We start from the raw sequence: 17,756 nt of genomic DNA, 5'->3' as shown, positions 1-17,756 counted from the left end.
CTGTCTCATGACTTTTCATGCAGTTAGCAGCACACAGGAAAGTGAGAAAGCTACACTCTAATTTGCTTTTTTAGACTGAATTACTAGGTACCCAAATATAACTGGGTAGTAGGAACAGCTTAGGCACAACTTCAAAGAAAGTTCTGACTTTACACCTCTGGATCTATGGAGAGTCATCTTCACTTTCTTGTCACCACACCCAACTACTAAGAATACGTTGTCTCTATTTATAGCAGGAACGCCTTGCAAGCATGCAGGTAAATCCCTTTTAAAGTGTTTTCCTGGACATTGCTGTCTTTCAAAAGCCAGGTGTGCAGAGATTTTTTCCCTCCCTGAATATCACATATCTACTAGAGTTATAATTATGTGGGGGTTTTCTCTCCCATTACAATTTTCAAGGCTTAGAACATTTTTCTATGCCAAACTGAAATGAAAATATGACATTTTTAAAATCTCTGAGGGAAACATTTTTCTGAGTTCCTTAAACCATCTACATGTATTGCAGCCATGTAAACATTTAAACCTACCTTTCTCAAGTGTTTATTTTATTTTGTGCAAATGAATTATTTTAATTTCAGAATTAAGGGTAATTTCAAACTGAAAAACAAACTCCTTATTTTGCTTTATTTAAGTATCCACAAGGGATACTTTGAAAACCAAAAATAAGATTTATTGCTACTCACTCTGGAAATGTATTTCCTATAAATCATTGTAGGTTTCACAGCTTGGCAATACTCCAAGGAAAGTATTTAATCAGACAACTCCCAAGAATCTATGAAGACCTATATTCACTGTCAGTATTTGGAAGAGCCTTGCTTATGGCACCGGTGGTCTATTTCTAGATTTGTTTCTCTGCTTTCCTTGGAGAATGTTGGTTAGCAGAACCAGAATATCATGACTGGAGGAACACAAAACCAGCCAGACTTAACGATGATACGTGTGGCTTGATCCTTGGCGCTTTTGTGTTGGGATGGTAAAGGACTGCTAGCTTCATTCATGTGGATCTTGCAAATTTGACTTCTGAATTTTGATCAGTGTGTAGTCATCCCAGTTTTGAGTCCTATTTTCCCAGCACAGTTTTCCTTTCCTCATCAAGCCCCGAGGGATTCAAGTATAGGTGTGTTTTAATGATGTCGACACGTGTCTATTAGTGACTGTGGCTGGGATTAATGAATCATTTTACATAACCTAGCAAACAGCTATCCAGTGGTTTTCATCACTGACTTGGGCTTTAGTCCAACTCCTGACATAAAGGTAAAGGCCTCTGTATCCTGTTACAGTTGCCTGGGCTGCATGGTTTTTCCGTGAAGTTTTTTTTCTAATAGACTAAAAAAAAGGTAGAATACTCAGCAAATAATGCTTTCCAGGTCCATGTGTGTTGTAGTGTATTAGGTAATCCCTGAATAATATTGTTTGTACATTTCCAGTTCTCACAGATGTCAAAATGGCAGTAATCAGACTTACGTAATATATACATTGACAAAATGTTTTGGATCCTGAAATGTTTTATGAATCCATCCCATATGAAATTTTGCATTCAGAGGCCATTTCCTCAAGTCAGAAATAAAATATGCATTCTTATTTAGCCATGAAATAGTTTTTTTGAGAAACGATTAGAAAACCAGGCATAACTAGAGATAGGTCTGAACTGAGAGACAAGATCTGGATTGTCCAGATCTCCTCAGATTTTAGAACCCATATGGCTCAATTCATAGATTTGCCTGAAGAGGAAAAGTAATGACTAGGATCTTATTTAAAATATATTTTAATCTGTTTCCAGTATGTTACTTTTTGCTACTTCATTACTAGCATGCATTTAAAGCAGGTGATAATATTCATAATGTAGGTATCAGTGCTAAACTGGTGGTTGCTCCTGTTCAGAAGTGTCAGTACAAAATTCAATAATCTGTGATTATAAGGAAATAATTACACATGTACATCTGCCTAGAGCTAGAAATCAGTTTAATATATCTAGATCCAAGTTCTTACAGTAAATGTAAATCCTGTCTCTATTAAAACAAAGAGAATGAAAACTATATGCACTGTCAAACCTCTAGTTCTGTCCCTGTTGTCAGCCCCAGTTTAGCACATCCTGGTGAGCTATCAATCATCTTGAACCACCAACTGAAAAGGAAAATCCCCACCAAAACATCCCCCCAACATTTCCCGGTTGCCATGCAACTCGGCGTGCGGTTTTACCGAGAAGTCTGTTAGCACGTACAAGCCTTACACTCGTTTTTGCTGCGGTGGGCAGGCTGTTCGCTGATCTTCCACTTGGTTTGCTTTGATCTATCTCTGCAGCTACTAAAAGAACTGCTGCTCTTTTTTTTCCCCTCCAATAAAAGACAGTGCCCACCTTGAGAAGGAAACCCCCAGGTGGTGTCTTGATAACAATGAAAACTGGGGTGTAGTGCATGAGGCATACAGAATACCAAAATCTTCATGGAAAATTAATTCCAGTGGGAAGAGTTAACGTGAGTCAGTGTTACTCATTATACATAAGGGTTGCAGAATCAGGGTGGAAATGGAAATTGCACCTGGTTTCTTACAGTGACAGTTTCTAACAAGCCTATCCTATTAATTATCAGGGTGTAACTCACACTTCTCTGACAGGACAATGCTCTTTAGTCTGTGTGAGGCGATTCCACCCCACCAGTGGGCTCTAGCTAGCAAATTGTCTGGGGAACCAAAGTTAGTGATTTTGGCTGACAAAGATTGATTGAACCTGGTTTAAATATGTGAATGAGGATAGCAGAGAAAGTTTCGCATGCAGCTGCTTGAGAGAAGGCACCAGAAATCCCAGCAAGGACGGGGAGAAATGTGGAAGTTTATGCTTTCCATGCTCCCAAAGCTCAGCACAGACAGGAGCACTCCATGGCTTTGGTTTGTGTCACCCAGTCTCATGGTCTGGGTGAGATCAATGATCATGACAATTCAGACGTATTTCCTACCATTTGCGTTCTTCAAGAGCTATTATTAAACAGCTGTAGCAAATCACGTGAATGAAGGAAAAAAGGAAGGATGGTGTCCTGTCAGGCCCCAAAGCCAGACAGCTCTAGGAGGGGGAAGGAGGGAAAGTTTGCGTGCTGTTGGTGATTTCACTGTGAGTCCACTCTGAGTCAGCCCCTTTGAAGCTTCAAAAATGTTGAAAGGATCAGGAGTAGTTTGTCACACAGAATGAGTTTTACGTTGCCTTGGCTCTTGGAACACAATAAAAATCCATCTTTTGCATAAGTGTGTTACAGCCAGCTAAGTAACATCATTATTAAATTAATGGATTTGACCTTCCTGCCCTATGAAAAAGGAGAAATATGTGTTTTGATTTAAGTTTACAGTCTTGTTTCTTCCTTAATTCAAAATTAATCTATATACCTCAGCATGGGGAAAAAAAGATATTAAGCTTTAAATTTAGTTTAGATCCATCATTTGTTTTTGATATGGTATTTATTGGTGTGATTAGAATTTTTTTTGTTAATTCAGTTAAGGATCCCCATTGTGTGAACGTTAAAATCTGAGACTATACAGTAAAAATGCTGCATTCCCTGATAGCTCTGGGTTTGCGTTTTGTCACTTTTAAAATGTGGTAATTACTGCCTTCAAAGAGTAGATGCTGAATTGACACAATTTTCTTAAACTGTGAAATTCCATGTGAGTTTTGGGTACTGCTTTGGTCCTTTTTCCATACTCAGCTCTTCATGAGAGTGTCTCTGCTACAGCAGTGGTACTTTTGGGATAGTAGGCGTAGTAGATATCATCAAAGTGAAGACAAAGATGCTGTCTCAGCATTACTTCAGGGCGCAGTGCCAACGAATTGGATGGCCTCAAACCCAGTTTTGAGAACTGGATTGCCACATTTTTGCCTGGGGTTTCCTGGATATCCACGTGATCTCCTCATGCTGCACAAGCAAGGCTTCCTGGGAGCTTTGCTGGGCTTTTCTCCGCAGCTGGGCAGCACACGTGCAGTCAGCCTGGAACTTCCCAGCAGTGTCCTGCTGCGCAGGGTCTACTCAGGCTGAGCATTTCCATGGAAAATGTACACATGTGTGGGCATGCAGCCCATGTGTAGTTCCATTAAGCCTATCTGTGTAAGTGAGCCTATTTTTTTAACAGCAGAACTCTAAGTAATTGACTCTCTAAGTGGAATTCTGACTATGGGTGAATATCAGAGCGGTAATGGAGGAAAAATTGTAGTGTTTAAAACCAGGAATAGGCTGAGGTTTGATGATAGCTAAATCAACTCACTCTAAACAAAAGCAAACTTCACTTTATAATTCAGTGAATCTAGGATTAACTGCAATCAAATGGAACCCAAAGCAAGTGTATGTGCTATCTGCTTTCGCAGTAAAAACTTTTCAGAAATTAGCCTAAAATTATCAGGAAAGATGTTGATGCTGCAAGAAAATTTATCTCCAAAATCACTGAGCATGTTACTTTAAAGTACTCAAGTACAACTTTATGATCTTATCCCTATATTTAACATTAAGTCTTGGGCCTCACAGAGTATGTTTTACGAAGAGAGAATCAAGAAAGGAAAACTAAAGAGAAATTTTTTTCTTGTCTAGGTCATTTATGCTTAATACATCTACTGCCTGGACAACTTCCAAGACACTTTCAGGCTTTGAATATGAAATATTTTGGAGCCAAAGTAGAAGTCGCTTGCATGGCAGATGTGAGAGCAGCTCCATCCTAGCAGTAGTCAAGGAGTGGCAGAAGGGCCATAAGTTTTTTAATGACATATGACAACAAAATATTAAAAATACAAAGAACTATAATCAGCAAGACTGTTAGCTCGGAAATACTAATTGATTTTGTCTAAATTAATTTTTTTTTTTGGTCAGCCAATATACTGGGGAAGGTAGAATTGTTGGAGAAGAGTTTTTTTTTCCCGTTCATTTTGTGGGAAGGCTCTCCAAGTAATGATAATGATTAATTCTGTTGCCTATGGTGCAAGCATTCAAGATTGGATGCACAGCTTTTGAGCTCCTTTGGACGAGCAAGCATCCATACTATTGGACTCCTGCCTATGCTGTGAATAGTGGTTGTCCTCTCATGCATGACCCAGCTTGCCTTTAATCTGGTATTTTATCTCCTTGAGTGTTTCCTGTGAGCTATGGAAAAGAAAGTTCCTTGAGGTTTACACTGAGTAGATACCCTGTACACAGAATAACATTGATTTATGAATGAACAAAAGCAAATAAAGAAAGAGTGCATGTCTTGAATACTATAATTTGCTTTCACATTTATGCTATAGAACAAAATAGACTGTCAAGCAAAAATCACTTTAGGAAAGTTATTTATAACTCATTGTTTTGCTCATTATTTATTATGTGTCAATGCGAATGTGCATGAATTGCATTTCGTGTCTTTTAGAAAAACAGTTTTTATATGTCATCTTTTTTTTTTTTCAAATAGGCAGTAAGGACACACCCTTTTAATATTGGAGAAGACTGGTCTATTTTTCCCTTTCTTGCACATGGAACTTCCATTAAAATTAAGATAAAAATGAGTCATGCTCCTCTTTGCACTGGAAATAATAGCTACTGCTATGAAGTGTGCTTCGCAGTTGTCATTCTTGTCTGGAGTTGCAACTGCTTTTTTTCTGTTGAGGGAAAGGTGGGGGAGAAGCAAAATTAATTGACATTGCTTTGAAGTGTCCTGCTGTTTCCCCGTTTCTCTCTACGCACACCATTATTCTCTTTTGTATTGATATTATTATTATTAACCCTTTCTTCTGCACATTAGTGTTAATGGTACGTTAATTGTCCTAGATACCCTACAAAAACATGTTGTATTGCTGTTTTTGGGAAGGCTGGAGATTTGGCTCGTGCCTCAGCCCAAAGAGTGAAAGTATGAAAAAGGTGATGGAAAGTAGCAGCACTTTTTCTGAATGAATTGGTACCTGTTACTTCTTGTGGGTTTGCTTTGAAAGCATTGTACTTGAAAATAAATAATTTCCAGGTCTTCAGTGAAGCATTAGGTACACATTTTTAACCATTCTCTTTCTTTTCTTTTGATGACAGAATTCAATGTAAGTTGCAGATATGGAGGAGTTTTTCATGTTGAAAAAAATGGTCGCTACAGTCTCACACGATCTGAAGCAGTTGAACTCTGCAGAGCTCTCAACAGTACCTTGGCAACACTAGAGCAGCTGAAGAAAGCTCATGAGCTTGGATTTGAAACTTGCAGGTAAAGAAACTCTTGAAAACATAGTATATCATGACACCACTGGTGTTGTAACTACATTTGGCTTATTGTAGATGCTATGGTTAGCTGAATAAGTTATAATGAACAAAACATCTTTGTGCATGTGTATGTTTGCTCTGAGTCCAGTAATAAGTCCTTGATGCATGTAGTTTTTACCATTTATTTTTTTAAAGAAATCACAACCTCACACAGATAAAATATAGAGATAAAAAAAGATTGACAGCATAATAAGCTAATTAGGAAGATGTTCAGATCCTAATGTGTCACTGAACAATTGGTAGCATAAGTATGTGGAAAGTAAAGACCCAGTGTGAGGTCAAAGGCTGAGGATGGTGTGTGAAGTGTATGGAACTCAGTCTTGCCAAGGAACAGTAAAAAGCAACAGGTGGTACTGTGAGGGGTGAACTCTTGACATCTCAGTGAAAAAATGGCCCCAGTACTAGTGTGTTCTTGTAATCTGTGAATAGAGATGTTTCAGATGAAAGCTAAAGTAGTTATTAAAAATCCCAAAATCACGTTGTCAAGTGACCTAATTACTGCTGTAATTAATGATGTATAGGGCAACAAATGTGGATGATACAGACTCCCTAGTTTCTCAAAAAATAACTAGATCTAGGGACGAGAAGTTACAGAAAACTTTTAATTCAAAAAAAATAAGTGAATAAAAATATGTGAGGCTGAACAATCACAATTTTCTCAGTGTTTCCTCATAGCAGAGGTGCTTCATCCCTCTGACCACCTTCATGACCCTCCTCTGGACTCCAATAGGTCCATGTCCTTCTTGTGATGGGGACCCCAGAGCTGGACACAGCACTTCAGGTGGGGTCTCAGGAAAACAGAGCAGAGAGGGGGAATCTCCTCCCTTGGCATGCTGCCCCTGCTGCCTGGGGCACAGCCCAGGATGTGTTTGGCTCTCTGGGTGCAAGCAGGCACTGCTGGCTCGTGTCCAGCCTCTCATCCTAAATAACGTGTATTGGTAGAGATTTCCATGCAAGCAATTGGGAGTATTCTAAACTATGGATGGTATTTTCTAAAGTGAAAATATGAAGGCAATTGAAAGAAGTTGGGTTTTTTTCCCCAGGGGAAGATGTAATTTTTAATTAATGTTACAATTCCCTAATTCACAATTTGCCAGAGGACAGATTTGGACATGTAAGCCATGTAGATAGCATTTCTTCCTCCCTTCCTTCTGGCCAACCCTCCCACCCTGTTACTTTCATTTGTTGATCTTGTGCTAGAAATATTCTTTGTCAGTAAGCTTTAGCTCTTATTAAATGTGATTAGGAGAGGGAAAATATGCTGCATATAACCATCCAAATATGTGTGAATAAGATGAATCAACAGAACATAACACAATTAGGTCAATATTGGTTTGTAAAGTGTCAGCATTATAAGCTTAGTTGGGAGTGTGAGTAATTTATAATTCCACCTACAAGAGTTTCAGAATTGCATGTATCTGCCCATTAGATGTGAAACTCCAATGATGTTCCTAGATAAAAAACTGCAAAGCTGTGACATTTACTCCTCCCTGATAAATGATTCCTCTCAAGAAGTAAAGCAAAACCCAAACCAAACTCCAGTTCTTGTTACCATTCCATCACATCTCCAGTTAAATACATTGAAGTCAATCAGGTGTTACAGGATTGCAAAACAGTAATCATGTATTGTACCTTATGTAACCACAGTTTTCACTGAATTATGTGAGCTCTGTGCACAATAATCACACTGTTCAAGTGAAAGATACAGTAAGAATTTGTGGATGAATGATTCTTGTATTTGAATTTTTTACTAGGCCATCAGTTTTGGCAGATAATGATGTGTATTGCAATCATTCTTTAAACTTTCTCAGGTACTGTAACTTGAGCCCTCAACATTTCTGTGTGAAATGTTTCTGTGTGTTATGTCAAAGCAATGAAAATGTGAATCCCAAAGAATGGGAATTTAGTGTCAGGTAATACAAAATCACACTGAACAAAAAGTGCACTCACCTCCCCCCCTTTCATTCCCATGCTCTGGAACTGATCACCCTAGCTAGCTAATTAGATGCATATTTAATTTAAATGGGTTTAGGTCTAAAAATTAAACACAAAATGATGTTGAGTGATGGGAGACTGATGTAGCTGCACGTGAGAAAGGAGCACTCAAATGAAAAAGAAACAAAAAAGCAGCAAAACGGTATGAATAAATGCATGCACCTTTAAAAAAATAATGGTTTCTTAATGTTTGAGTTGACATCTGCTATAGTAAGTAATATGGTTTATTTACCTCTGTTCTTCACAGGTATGGTTTCGTGGTGGGGCATATTGTTATCCCACGGATCAATCCTTATCATCTTTGTGCAGCAAATAACACTGGCATTTACAAACTTTCAGCAAATACATCTGCTCGGTATGATGCATACTGTTACAATGCAACAGGTAAGGAGATGATTTTATGATGCATTTTAGAAACAGATTAGCTAAAAATAACATATGTAATCTCCTATTTAAGGTACTGGGATGAGGGTTTATATAATAAACATAGCCTGGTTTTCAGCTGAGAAGAAATACATTTTGTCAGCCTCTAGAAATGTATCTGTCATGTCAGCAGTGACAATTTTGTTATCAGTGTGTTTGGAACTAAATCATATTTCTGGCCTGGGGACAAACTCTGCAGCTTCAGAACAGTTCATTATAACTGCTTAGTGAAGTGAACCACTGCAGCAGTGAATCTGAAAGGCATAACTGTTGTCAGCCACTGCATTCAGCTCTTCTGTTCATGCAGACATGAGCTTTACAGCCAAGAGCAGTTTGTTGTGTTTTGGGAGTGGCTGCCACCTGCAGCAGCTCCAAAGCCTGCGATGGCCATCCCAGCCCACGGACGTGGCTGCTGCTCCCATTTGCAGACTCATTCAGTATTTGCTCAGGCAAATCTCCATTTAGATATGAGGCAGCTGGACAGCAACATGTGCCAGCAGCAGATCATTTTCATCTAAGGTTTTAAACTTTTTAATAGTTGGAGATATTATAGCAAATTATTAGGAAAGTGTATACAGTTTGTGACAATATATGTGTATACAGTTTGTGACACTCTGTTTGAAAATAAAATCTAAACCAACCTCAAGGATCTTGAATTTCAGTAGATTGTGACATTTGTAGTTGAAGCAGAGAGTTCTTACAGAAAGTTGTAGGAAAAGTTCATCGTTGATTTGAACACAGTGATTTTTTTTTATTTTGTTCTTGGTAGTGATATAATTAAAAATCTCTGCATTGGCATGGTATCATGTGAGTTGCCATTGCCTGTCACTCACAGATGACTACAATGGTGATATCCATCCCCTCCAGATCTTTATAACTGCTCCCAAGTATTGCTCCCTCTCAGCAGTATGAGCAGGTACAGAGCCCCAAGGGGGGCACTTCAGCCCACGGGAGCAGCAGTGCTCACCAGAGCAGGGCACACGCTGCCTCTGCCGAGCCCTCCGTGGAGGGGACGGAGTCTTGCCAGCTAAAAAAGTTTAGAGCTGCCACTGCCACAATGACAGTGGGTCTGACTGCATTGAAACTGTGCCATGAGGCTGTTTTAACTGGCATTGATTGCAGACATCTTCTGGAATGGTTATGGAAATGGAGAGTCTCGTTGTTAGCTGACGCAACAATCTTGAAGTGCCCCACCTGGGAAGGTGGTACATCAGTGGTGGTACATCCAAACATTTGTTTGGAAATTTGTTTTCAGCCCTCCTCATCTGAAGCTGATGTTTTGTCACTATGTATAATTGATATAGGCATACACGTGATTTTTTAATCCAGTTTTTTCAAATTAATACTTTTTATTTTCCTTCTTTCACAGAAACAGAGGAAAAATCATGTGAGCCAGTTGTAAAAATAGATACTTCCTTACTCAGTAATCAGGATGAAACAGGTACTGTACTGATTAGAAAGACATGCACTTGCTCAATGTTTAGCAACTGGTTATCTTATTTTTACATAAACAATCAGTAATATTAAAAAAGCAAGCAAAACATAAGAAAAAGAAGCTAAGAGATGTTCAGTAGAAATTAAAGCAACTAGTCACGTGTCTTCCCCTAAAGCCTATGGAGTTTGGTTTATTTCAGGGTACCAAACAGTTTTTATATAGGTATTTGACATTTTTGGCACCTCAGAGCTGCTAACATCCCTTTGACATAAAGGAATTTGCTTAAGACTGCAACCATCATACATCTGATTTGAGCTGTTAGAAAAGCTGCTGGAAGCTGAAAAAAAGCTCATAATAAATTGTATCTTCCAACTCTAAATTCTGATTGACTTTACAAATACCAAGAAATTATGTTAAAATCAAGTAGTTTGATAAAAAATAAGTGATGCGAGTCGGGCCCTACAAATGCAAAAAAATACATAAATCGGCATATATGCATTAGACATATTTTAGTGATGTATTATCTAGGTTACACAGGAGGGCAAAAACGGGTGAACTGGTGTCAATCCCTAGGCATGACACTTTCTTATAGCTGTGCAGCTCCTTGACATGAATTTGTTTCATTCCGTTTCCGCAGTCATTGACAACGCAGACGGCTCCCGCTATAACGCGGACGGCACGCGGCACACCGGCGGAGAGTCCTCCACCTCCGGGGTGGATGATGAAAATGCAGGGAGTGGATCAGCTCATGAGACAGCTCCCATAGATGCCTCCATCAGCAGGTCCAGCCCCTCATATGATGGTAGTCCTACTCCGGTCTCACAGCTGCCAGATCATTCTTTTGGAGGAGGTGAAAAAGGAATTACTGGAAAAGACTATGGTAAGGACAGTAGGTTGGCACTAATTTCATGGGGCCCTGCCAAATACAAATGCTGTGTTCTTTTCTACTTATTTTATTTAATATTTTTATGTTGCTCATGTGACTGAAATTATCAGAGGTCTGAAAGACTTGCTCCCATTGAACATTAGGAGTACAAGTCATCCTCTAAGTACAGTAAAGCTTACTGTGTGACTACAGGCTTTTTATCAAATTACCAGTGAAGGATACCAGTATTTTGCATCACTATCCTCAATACATACCGAAATTAATTTAAAAAAAAACAAGAGCATTAGGATTATAAAATTACTTTTCATTGGTGGTGTACTCATGGCATGTTATGCTTGTTTTGACATGTAGCTAGCACCATGAAAGGTAAATCCTAAGATTGACTTGCTAAGGAACTAGGATCAGAAACATTCCCCACATTCCCCAGGGTGTGTGCAGTATATTTCTGGTGGTTGCTGTTACAACTGTTACCACCTCTGCTTGCATGCATAGTCTAGATTTTTGGACTAAACCTCAGAATATATCTCAGCAGAGAGGAATATTAATAACTTCACTCATTGCTCTAGAATCCCTGTCCTCATGTTGCACAGGTACAATGAGGTCTTGTATCACATAAACAGATCAATGCCAGAATGTCCATTATCACAGTAATACATTTCCTCTTCAAATGATCTGTTTTGGCTGATATCCTTACTGTGTTAGTGAGATAAGCTTCTGTGGGGTCTGCATCTTTCTTCTCCCTTGGACCAGTAAATGAAGGAATGAAGCTTGCAGGGTGGAATAGTTGATGAACTTATGAGTACTGTATTGCAACTGAGCTTATGGAATAGTAATGGTTTATCCATCACCATACAGATGATGGATTTCCATCTTTATCCCCTGACATCTCTTTTGGGACAGTGGCTGGTGATTTCCATGAAGGAGATGACGGACAATATCCTCCAAGTACCAGTAAGATTTATGTTTCATAATAAATACATTACACATAGATCACATTAAAACTGCTTTCTTCTTCCAGAGGGGCCTTCTGGTAAGTGGTGAAGTATACAACACCTCAAAAATTGGAAAGACATTGAAATAGACTACTTTCTAGACTGGTTCAGTGGGAAATGAGCTTCACTCTCTGAGACAAGGGGGGCAAAATCATTTACAGTATGTTTGCTGCAATGCTTGTACCTAAGCTCAGAAAGACTGCTGTTTTGGGTTTCTCACAGCTGGTTTATCACTTTATGAGGAATCACAAATTAGTACAACCTTTGTGGCTGTGAATGTAGATAATCCATGTCAAAAACCATGGCCTTGCTAACCAAGGTAGTGTTTTCTATGTTAGCTCCAACTACCAAGCCATTTGTGTACTGAAAAAACGAATTTCATCCTTGCTGTTGGCAATATGCTTAAGAAAAAATTGGGGTCTGTGGTGACTCCACAGTCTTTGAGGACCCAAAAGAACTGTAGCCATCTTGTCTTCTTTGTCCTTAAATTGCTTTACTGAGTTGGAAAAACTGCTTGTGATGTTTTTATCAAATATGTAGCGCACAGCAGCTACAATAAATAAAAAGCTTTTGAAGTCCTCTTCCACATTTTAAAGTGGAAATAATGTACATATGTTCACACTAGTTCTTATGGTTAGAGTGATAAAGATCTTTGCCTCAGAAAATATAGTAAACCTAAAGGGAGAACATTTTAATTATACAGAGGAAATCTACAGAGGCTTGTTGTAGTAAAGATCAAACTGATAGAAATGAAAGTTTCTTCCCACTGGCTTTTTAAATTTTTTTTCCCCATCAGGGGAATCCATGCTGCTTGATTGTCTGTTGGTTGCTGATAGTTGGTCAAATGGTCTGAGTGACTTGGAGAAATGGTGCCCTTGTCACTGTATTTAGAGGAAGAAGGATTGTATGCATTACGGTTAGCAAAAGCTTTGCTAAAATACATAAATTATTAAACATCTTTTCTCAGAAGACGTGGAGATTAGTAACACCCTATAAGTATGTAGATAGAAAAAGGAATATCAGGTTGATTTTGCCCCCAACCTTTAAAAAAAGGAGAGAATTTTCTCGTGCTTGTTTCCAGTGAAAGCTTTTGTTACAAAATGTTGCCTGTAAGGGGGGAGTTTTCAGAAAATCCCACCTGGTAATAGTGGGGAGTTTGGTTGACTGTGGTGGTGATTTTTCCTTCCTATATGTTTGCTTTTGTGTGCACACGTGACTTAATGTTTCCTTGTGCTGGTGTTTCTGTACCCACTGCAAAAACCTGTGTGTTGTTTCTGTACAGGAAAGCTTTCTGTTTTCATTTTAATACTTGGTTATCAAATGTATTGGTCCTAAATATGTATGTCCCTTCCTCTTGCTAGCAGTTGTGTCTCATGGGCAAGACTGTTTTACAGAGGGAAAACTGGAGATGTTTAACATCTGAAAGGATCAAAGAAACTATAGAGCACTGTGATAAAATGTGTCAAGAATGAGAAATGTGTATCACAGAAGTGATAGCATTGGCATGTTTGTTTACAGGGTTAGGATTGATAAACTGGTTCTCTGGAGAAAAAAAAAATATTATGAAAGTAATGCTCCTGGGCTTTTCTGAGAGCTTTGGCTGTTACCCAGCAACCTTACTTTAACACAGAAGTGTTTAACTCATTTACTTTATTTTTACTGCATTATAAATGAATCAGTAACCTAGCATTCCTTTTAGAAAGACATAAAGTATGACCTGTGCATCTCTCTAAAAAGTCATCAAATGTTCAGTAGCACAGAAAGTGACATGGAGAGCAGCCCAACAAAGAAGGAATAAAGCCATGTGCCAATATCTGTTACTTAGTTTGTATAGCAGCCTCAGTGGAATATCCTGGCCATAATTTAATCTCCCAGAGAAAAATCCCACAGACAGTGAAGTAGAAAATTAAGAAATAAGTAAATAAAAGTATTTGTCATATATCTTCAGATAGATGGCTGAAAATCTATCTATCTTTCTAATTCTGTAGTGTATTAAAATGAGAAACAAAATTGGTGGCTCTCCACTGTACTAGAATTAATTTGTAAAGTTTTAATTTTTTTTTTTTAAGATATCTAGCCTAATCTAAAGAATTCTGTGCAATGATTTCAAATGAGCAATTTGCACAGCTCCTTGTTCTTCAGATGATACACATTCATTTTTTCTCTGGATTTGGACATCACTGGTGGTATGCTCCATCAAGTTAACGGGCCAGATTAATACAACATCAACACTTTACCATTGACTTTCTCTCCTTGCCCAAACAGGTTTTACAATTTGTTAATAGCAAATTATGATTCAGCTTTAGGTGTGCCATGACTCAGATGTAGCACTCTTATTAATTAATGAGCTACCTACATGAACAGTAACTGACTGATTTTTTTTCCTACTCATTTATATCTTTTTGCATACCAATACCTATTTGGATGCACAGTGGAAGAAAAACCTGTAGATTCCTGTAATTTTTTGAAGCAGAAACATCTTTCCATTCAGAAATATCTATCACAAACCTGTAGAATTTAATATTTGATAAACTGTGTTCTGAGGAAATGTTGTGGATTGGTAATATGATAGGACTAAAGCTGCGCCTCTCTCCCTGTGATATGCTAATGCCTACCTGGAAAATGGTCGTGCTGTAAAATTAGCGGCCAGTGTCAAGACAAGGGGAGTGCATGTGCCCTTTGAAGGTCCTCAGTTCTGAGCTCAGGTTCTTGGCTGCATTGGCTTTGTGGATACTTCTTTCATATTTTGGTTTTTGGTTGTCTTGGTGGATGTTCCTCATTCTGGGCTCTATTTCAAAGACTATCTACTCTCTCCTGCTGTCAGAGCCTGTGAGGAGCTCATTAACCTTATGGAACGTGGAGGGGTGAAAAGCCCCCCAGGGCTTTTTGGTGGCTGCTCTCAAGGGAGCATGCTCCTTCCTGGGACTGCCAGAGGTGCTTGCATCTGGCTTGGCATTGGAGGGATGTAATGACCCCACGGGTTCATACATTCGCCCTGCTCTCACCCCCATCTCTGGGCATGAGCGTGCTCAAGGTGCTGCTGCTGCTGGTGGACTGGACTTTGCTGGAGGAACAGCTGCTTCTCAAGAAGTAATGCCAAGATCTTGGTTACATGAGCCATGTCCTGACAGCTCCAGGGCCTCATCAGGACAACCTGGAGAAAACCACCACCCAGGCTTGGTGGAATCCGTTCCCAGACAACTGGTTGTGGTCGAATCCTGGAGAGAAGACGCAAGAACCCACGCCAGCAACCAGGGGTAAAGAATGCCATGCTCAGAGGCTGCTTGGATTAGGGGCTGAATTACCAGGGAGCAGGGCTGCAAGGTGCACAGACTCTCAGTGGAAAGGGGGATGGATGTGTGGCATTTCTCACTGCTATTCATTGCACCACACTCAAAGTAGGAGAAGCAAAGTCCCAGGCTCCCTGTCCCAGACTGTGGACGTGGTGGCAATAGAGCAGCTGTGCACACTGTCCATGTTCCATGGAGCCATTCTGCCCGTCTGAAAGGGAGGAGTGTGGGAGTCCTTGTGTAAAGCATGCACCTGGGGCTGTCTTTCTTCCTGTTTGGAAGCAGTTTAGGAGCAGGCTGTTCCCATGAGAAGGACTTGCAGGGGAGAGGAAGGAAAGGGTTTCCAAGCCAGTGCTCTGCTCTGCCTGCTATATGCTGTGAGCATGGAAATGGTCCACAAATGTATCCAAGAGCTGTGGAAGGGCAGCTTCAGCAGGGCCACGGCAGAGGGGAGAACCCCTTGTGAGTGAAAAGAACAGGAGCAGCTGTGGAAGCACGGGGCTGTAAATTCTCCTCTGTGATTGTAAGGCTGTGATTTTGGGAGGCAGGAAAGCTGAAGTGCCACCAGCAGAAGGCCTTGTGGGTTAGGGCTTCATGGCAGATTTAACATCATCACAGCAGGTGTGACCTCCAGTGGCAGTGATTCAGATGATGAAGACTCTTCTGAGGAGATTGTGTATCCCACAATGTTTCCAGGCTGGGGCAGGAGTGTGGCCAAGGACGAGACTGCTCCGAGTACGAGTAAGGAACTTCTGGTGTTGTTGGTTGGTTTGTTCTTTATCCTGTCTTACCTGGTACTCCTCCTCCTTAGGTGCACATATATTGTTTGAAAATTGGATGATCCCATCAGCTCTTTTTCAAACACATCTCCCATGATGTAAAAATGCACAGTTTAGTACGTTTGGGTTCCATATAGTTATAAGCACCACCTTCTCTTGTTTCCTGAATTGTTGTCTTCCTTTTCATTTGACTTGTGGATTTTTCTTGTGACTTCTTGTGAGTCAAGAACTGATTTCATTTGGAGGGAATTCCCAACCTCCTCAAAGTGGCATGATTATTTCTCTTTATCTGCCAACAATCAGTTCACTTGCCCAGCATGGTACATGAAAAGCCTGTAGATTCCTGCAGTTTTTCTAAGCAGAAATCTCTTTCCATCTGTAAATACTGGGCATAAATCTAGGTAGCCTGCTATTTGATATACTATGTTCTGAGGATAGGATGTGCATTGGTAACAGGATAGAAGTAAAGCTGCTCCTATCTCTCCATGCTGTACTGATGCCTAGTCTGAAAGGTGTTTCTGGTGTGCATTTAGCTGCCAGCATCAGGTCAAGGGGATTGCATGAGTCTTTTGGGAGGAATGGCCTCGGTTCTGAGCTCAGGTCCTTGGCAGCATTGGCTTCATGGGCTTGTCACAGAAGACCAGTTTGCTTCTCTGGGTGTGCTTATCTCTGGGTATCCCTTTTGCCTATCATGGGTACTTCTTTCATGTTTTGTAAGTGATTTTATGTCGTCTTGGTGGATGTTCCTCATTCTGGGCTCTATTTCAAAGACTATCTACTCTCTCCTGCTGTCAGAGCCTGTGAGGAGCTCATTAACCTTATGGAACGTGGAGGGGTGAAAAGCCCCCCAGGGCTTTTTGGTGGCTGCCCTCAAGGGAGCATGCTCCTTCCTGGGACTGCCAGAGATGCTTGCATCTGGCTTGGCATTGGAGGAATGTAATGACCCCACGGGTTCATACATTCGCCCTGCTCTCACCCCCATCTCTGGGCATGAGCGTGCTCAAGGTGCTGCTGCTGGTGGACTGGACTTTGCTGGAGGAACAGCTGCTTCTCAAGAAGTAATGACAAGATCTTGGTTACATGAGCCATGTCCTGACAGCTCCAGGGCCTCATCAGGACAACCTGGAGAAAACCACCAGCCAAGCTTGGTGGAATCCGTTCCCAGACAACTGGTGGTGGTCGAACCCTGCAGAGAAGACGCAAGAACCCACGCCAGCAACCAGGGGTAAAGAATGCCATGCTCAGAGGCTGCTTGGATTAGGGGCTGAATTACCAGAGAGCAGGGCTGCAAGGTGCACAGACTCTCAGTGGAAAGGGGGATGGACGTGTGGCATTTCTCACTGCTGATCATTGCACCACACTGGAAGTAGGAGAAGCAAAGTCCCAGGCTCCCTGTCCCAGACTGTGGACGTGGTGGCAATAGAGCAGCTGTGCACACTGTCCATGTGCCATGGAGCCATTCTGCCCTTCTGAAAGGGAGGAGTGTGGGAGTCCTTGTGTAAAGCTTGCACCTGGGGCTGTCTTTCTTCCTGTTTGGAAGCAGTTTAGGAGCAGGCTGTTCCAATGAGAAGGACTTGTAAGGGAGAGGAAGGAAAGGTTTTCCAAGCCAGTGCTCTGCTCTACCTGCTATAAGCTGTGAGCATGGAAAGGGTCCCCAAATGTATCCAAGAGCTGTGGAGGGGCAGCTTCAGCAGGACCATGGCAGAGGGGAGAA

General features: G+C 40.6%; 1 protein-coding gene across 1 annotated transcript in view; it reads left to right on the top strand.

The window, feature by feature from the left end:
- The window catches only part of CD44 (CD44 molecule (IN blood group)), a 49,162-nt gene that overhangs the window by 12,469 nt on the left and 18,937 nt on the right, over window positions 1-17,756 (top strand). The window contains exons 2-9 of the mRNA XM_084207273.1: window positions 6,021-6,186; window positions 8,485-8,621; window positions 10,030-10,101; window positions 10,733-10,975; window positions 11,837-11,932; window positions 15,105-15,230; window positions 15,882-16,004; window positions 17,142-17,267. Of these exons, the coding sequence (XP_084063399.1) occupies window positions 6,021-6,186; window positions 8,485-8,621; window positions 10,030-10,101; window positions 10,733-10,975; window positions 11,837-11,932; window positions 15,105-15,230; window positions 15,882-16,004; window positions 17,142-17,267 (1,089 nt within the window). The remainder of the gene's footprint in view (window positions 1-6,020; window positions 6,187-8,484; window positions 8,622-10,029; window positions 10,102-10,732; window positions 10,976-11,836; window positions 11,933-15,104; window positions 15,231-15,881; window positions 16,005-17,141; window positions 17,268-17,756) is intronic.

This window comes from Fringilla coelebs (assembly GCF_963513975.1).
Source record: "Fringilla coelebs genome assembly, chromosome: 6".
NCBI lineage: Eukaryota > Metazoa > Chordata > Aves > Passeriformes > Fringillidae > Fringilla > Fringilla coelebs.
This window is presented reverse-complemented; position numbering and strand designations above follow the sequence as displayed.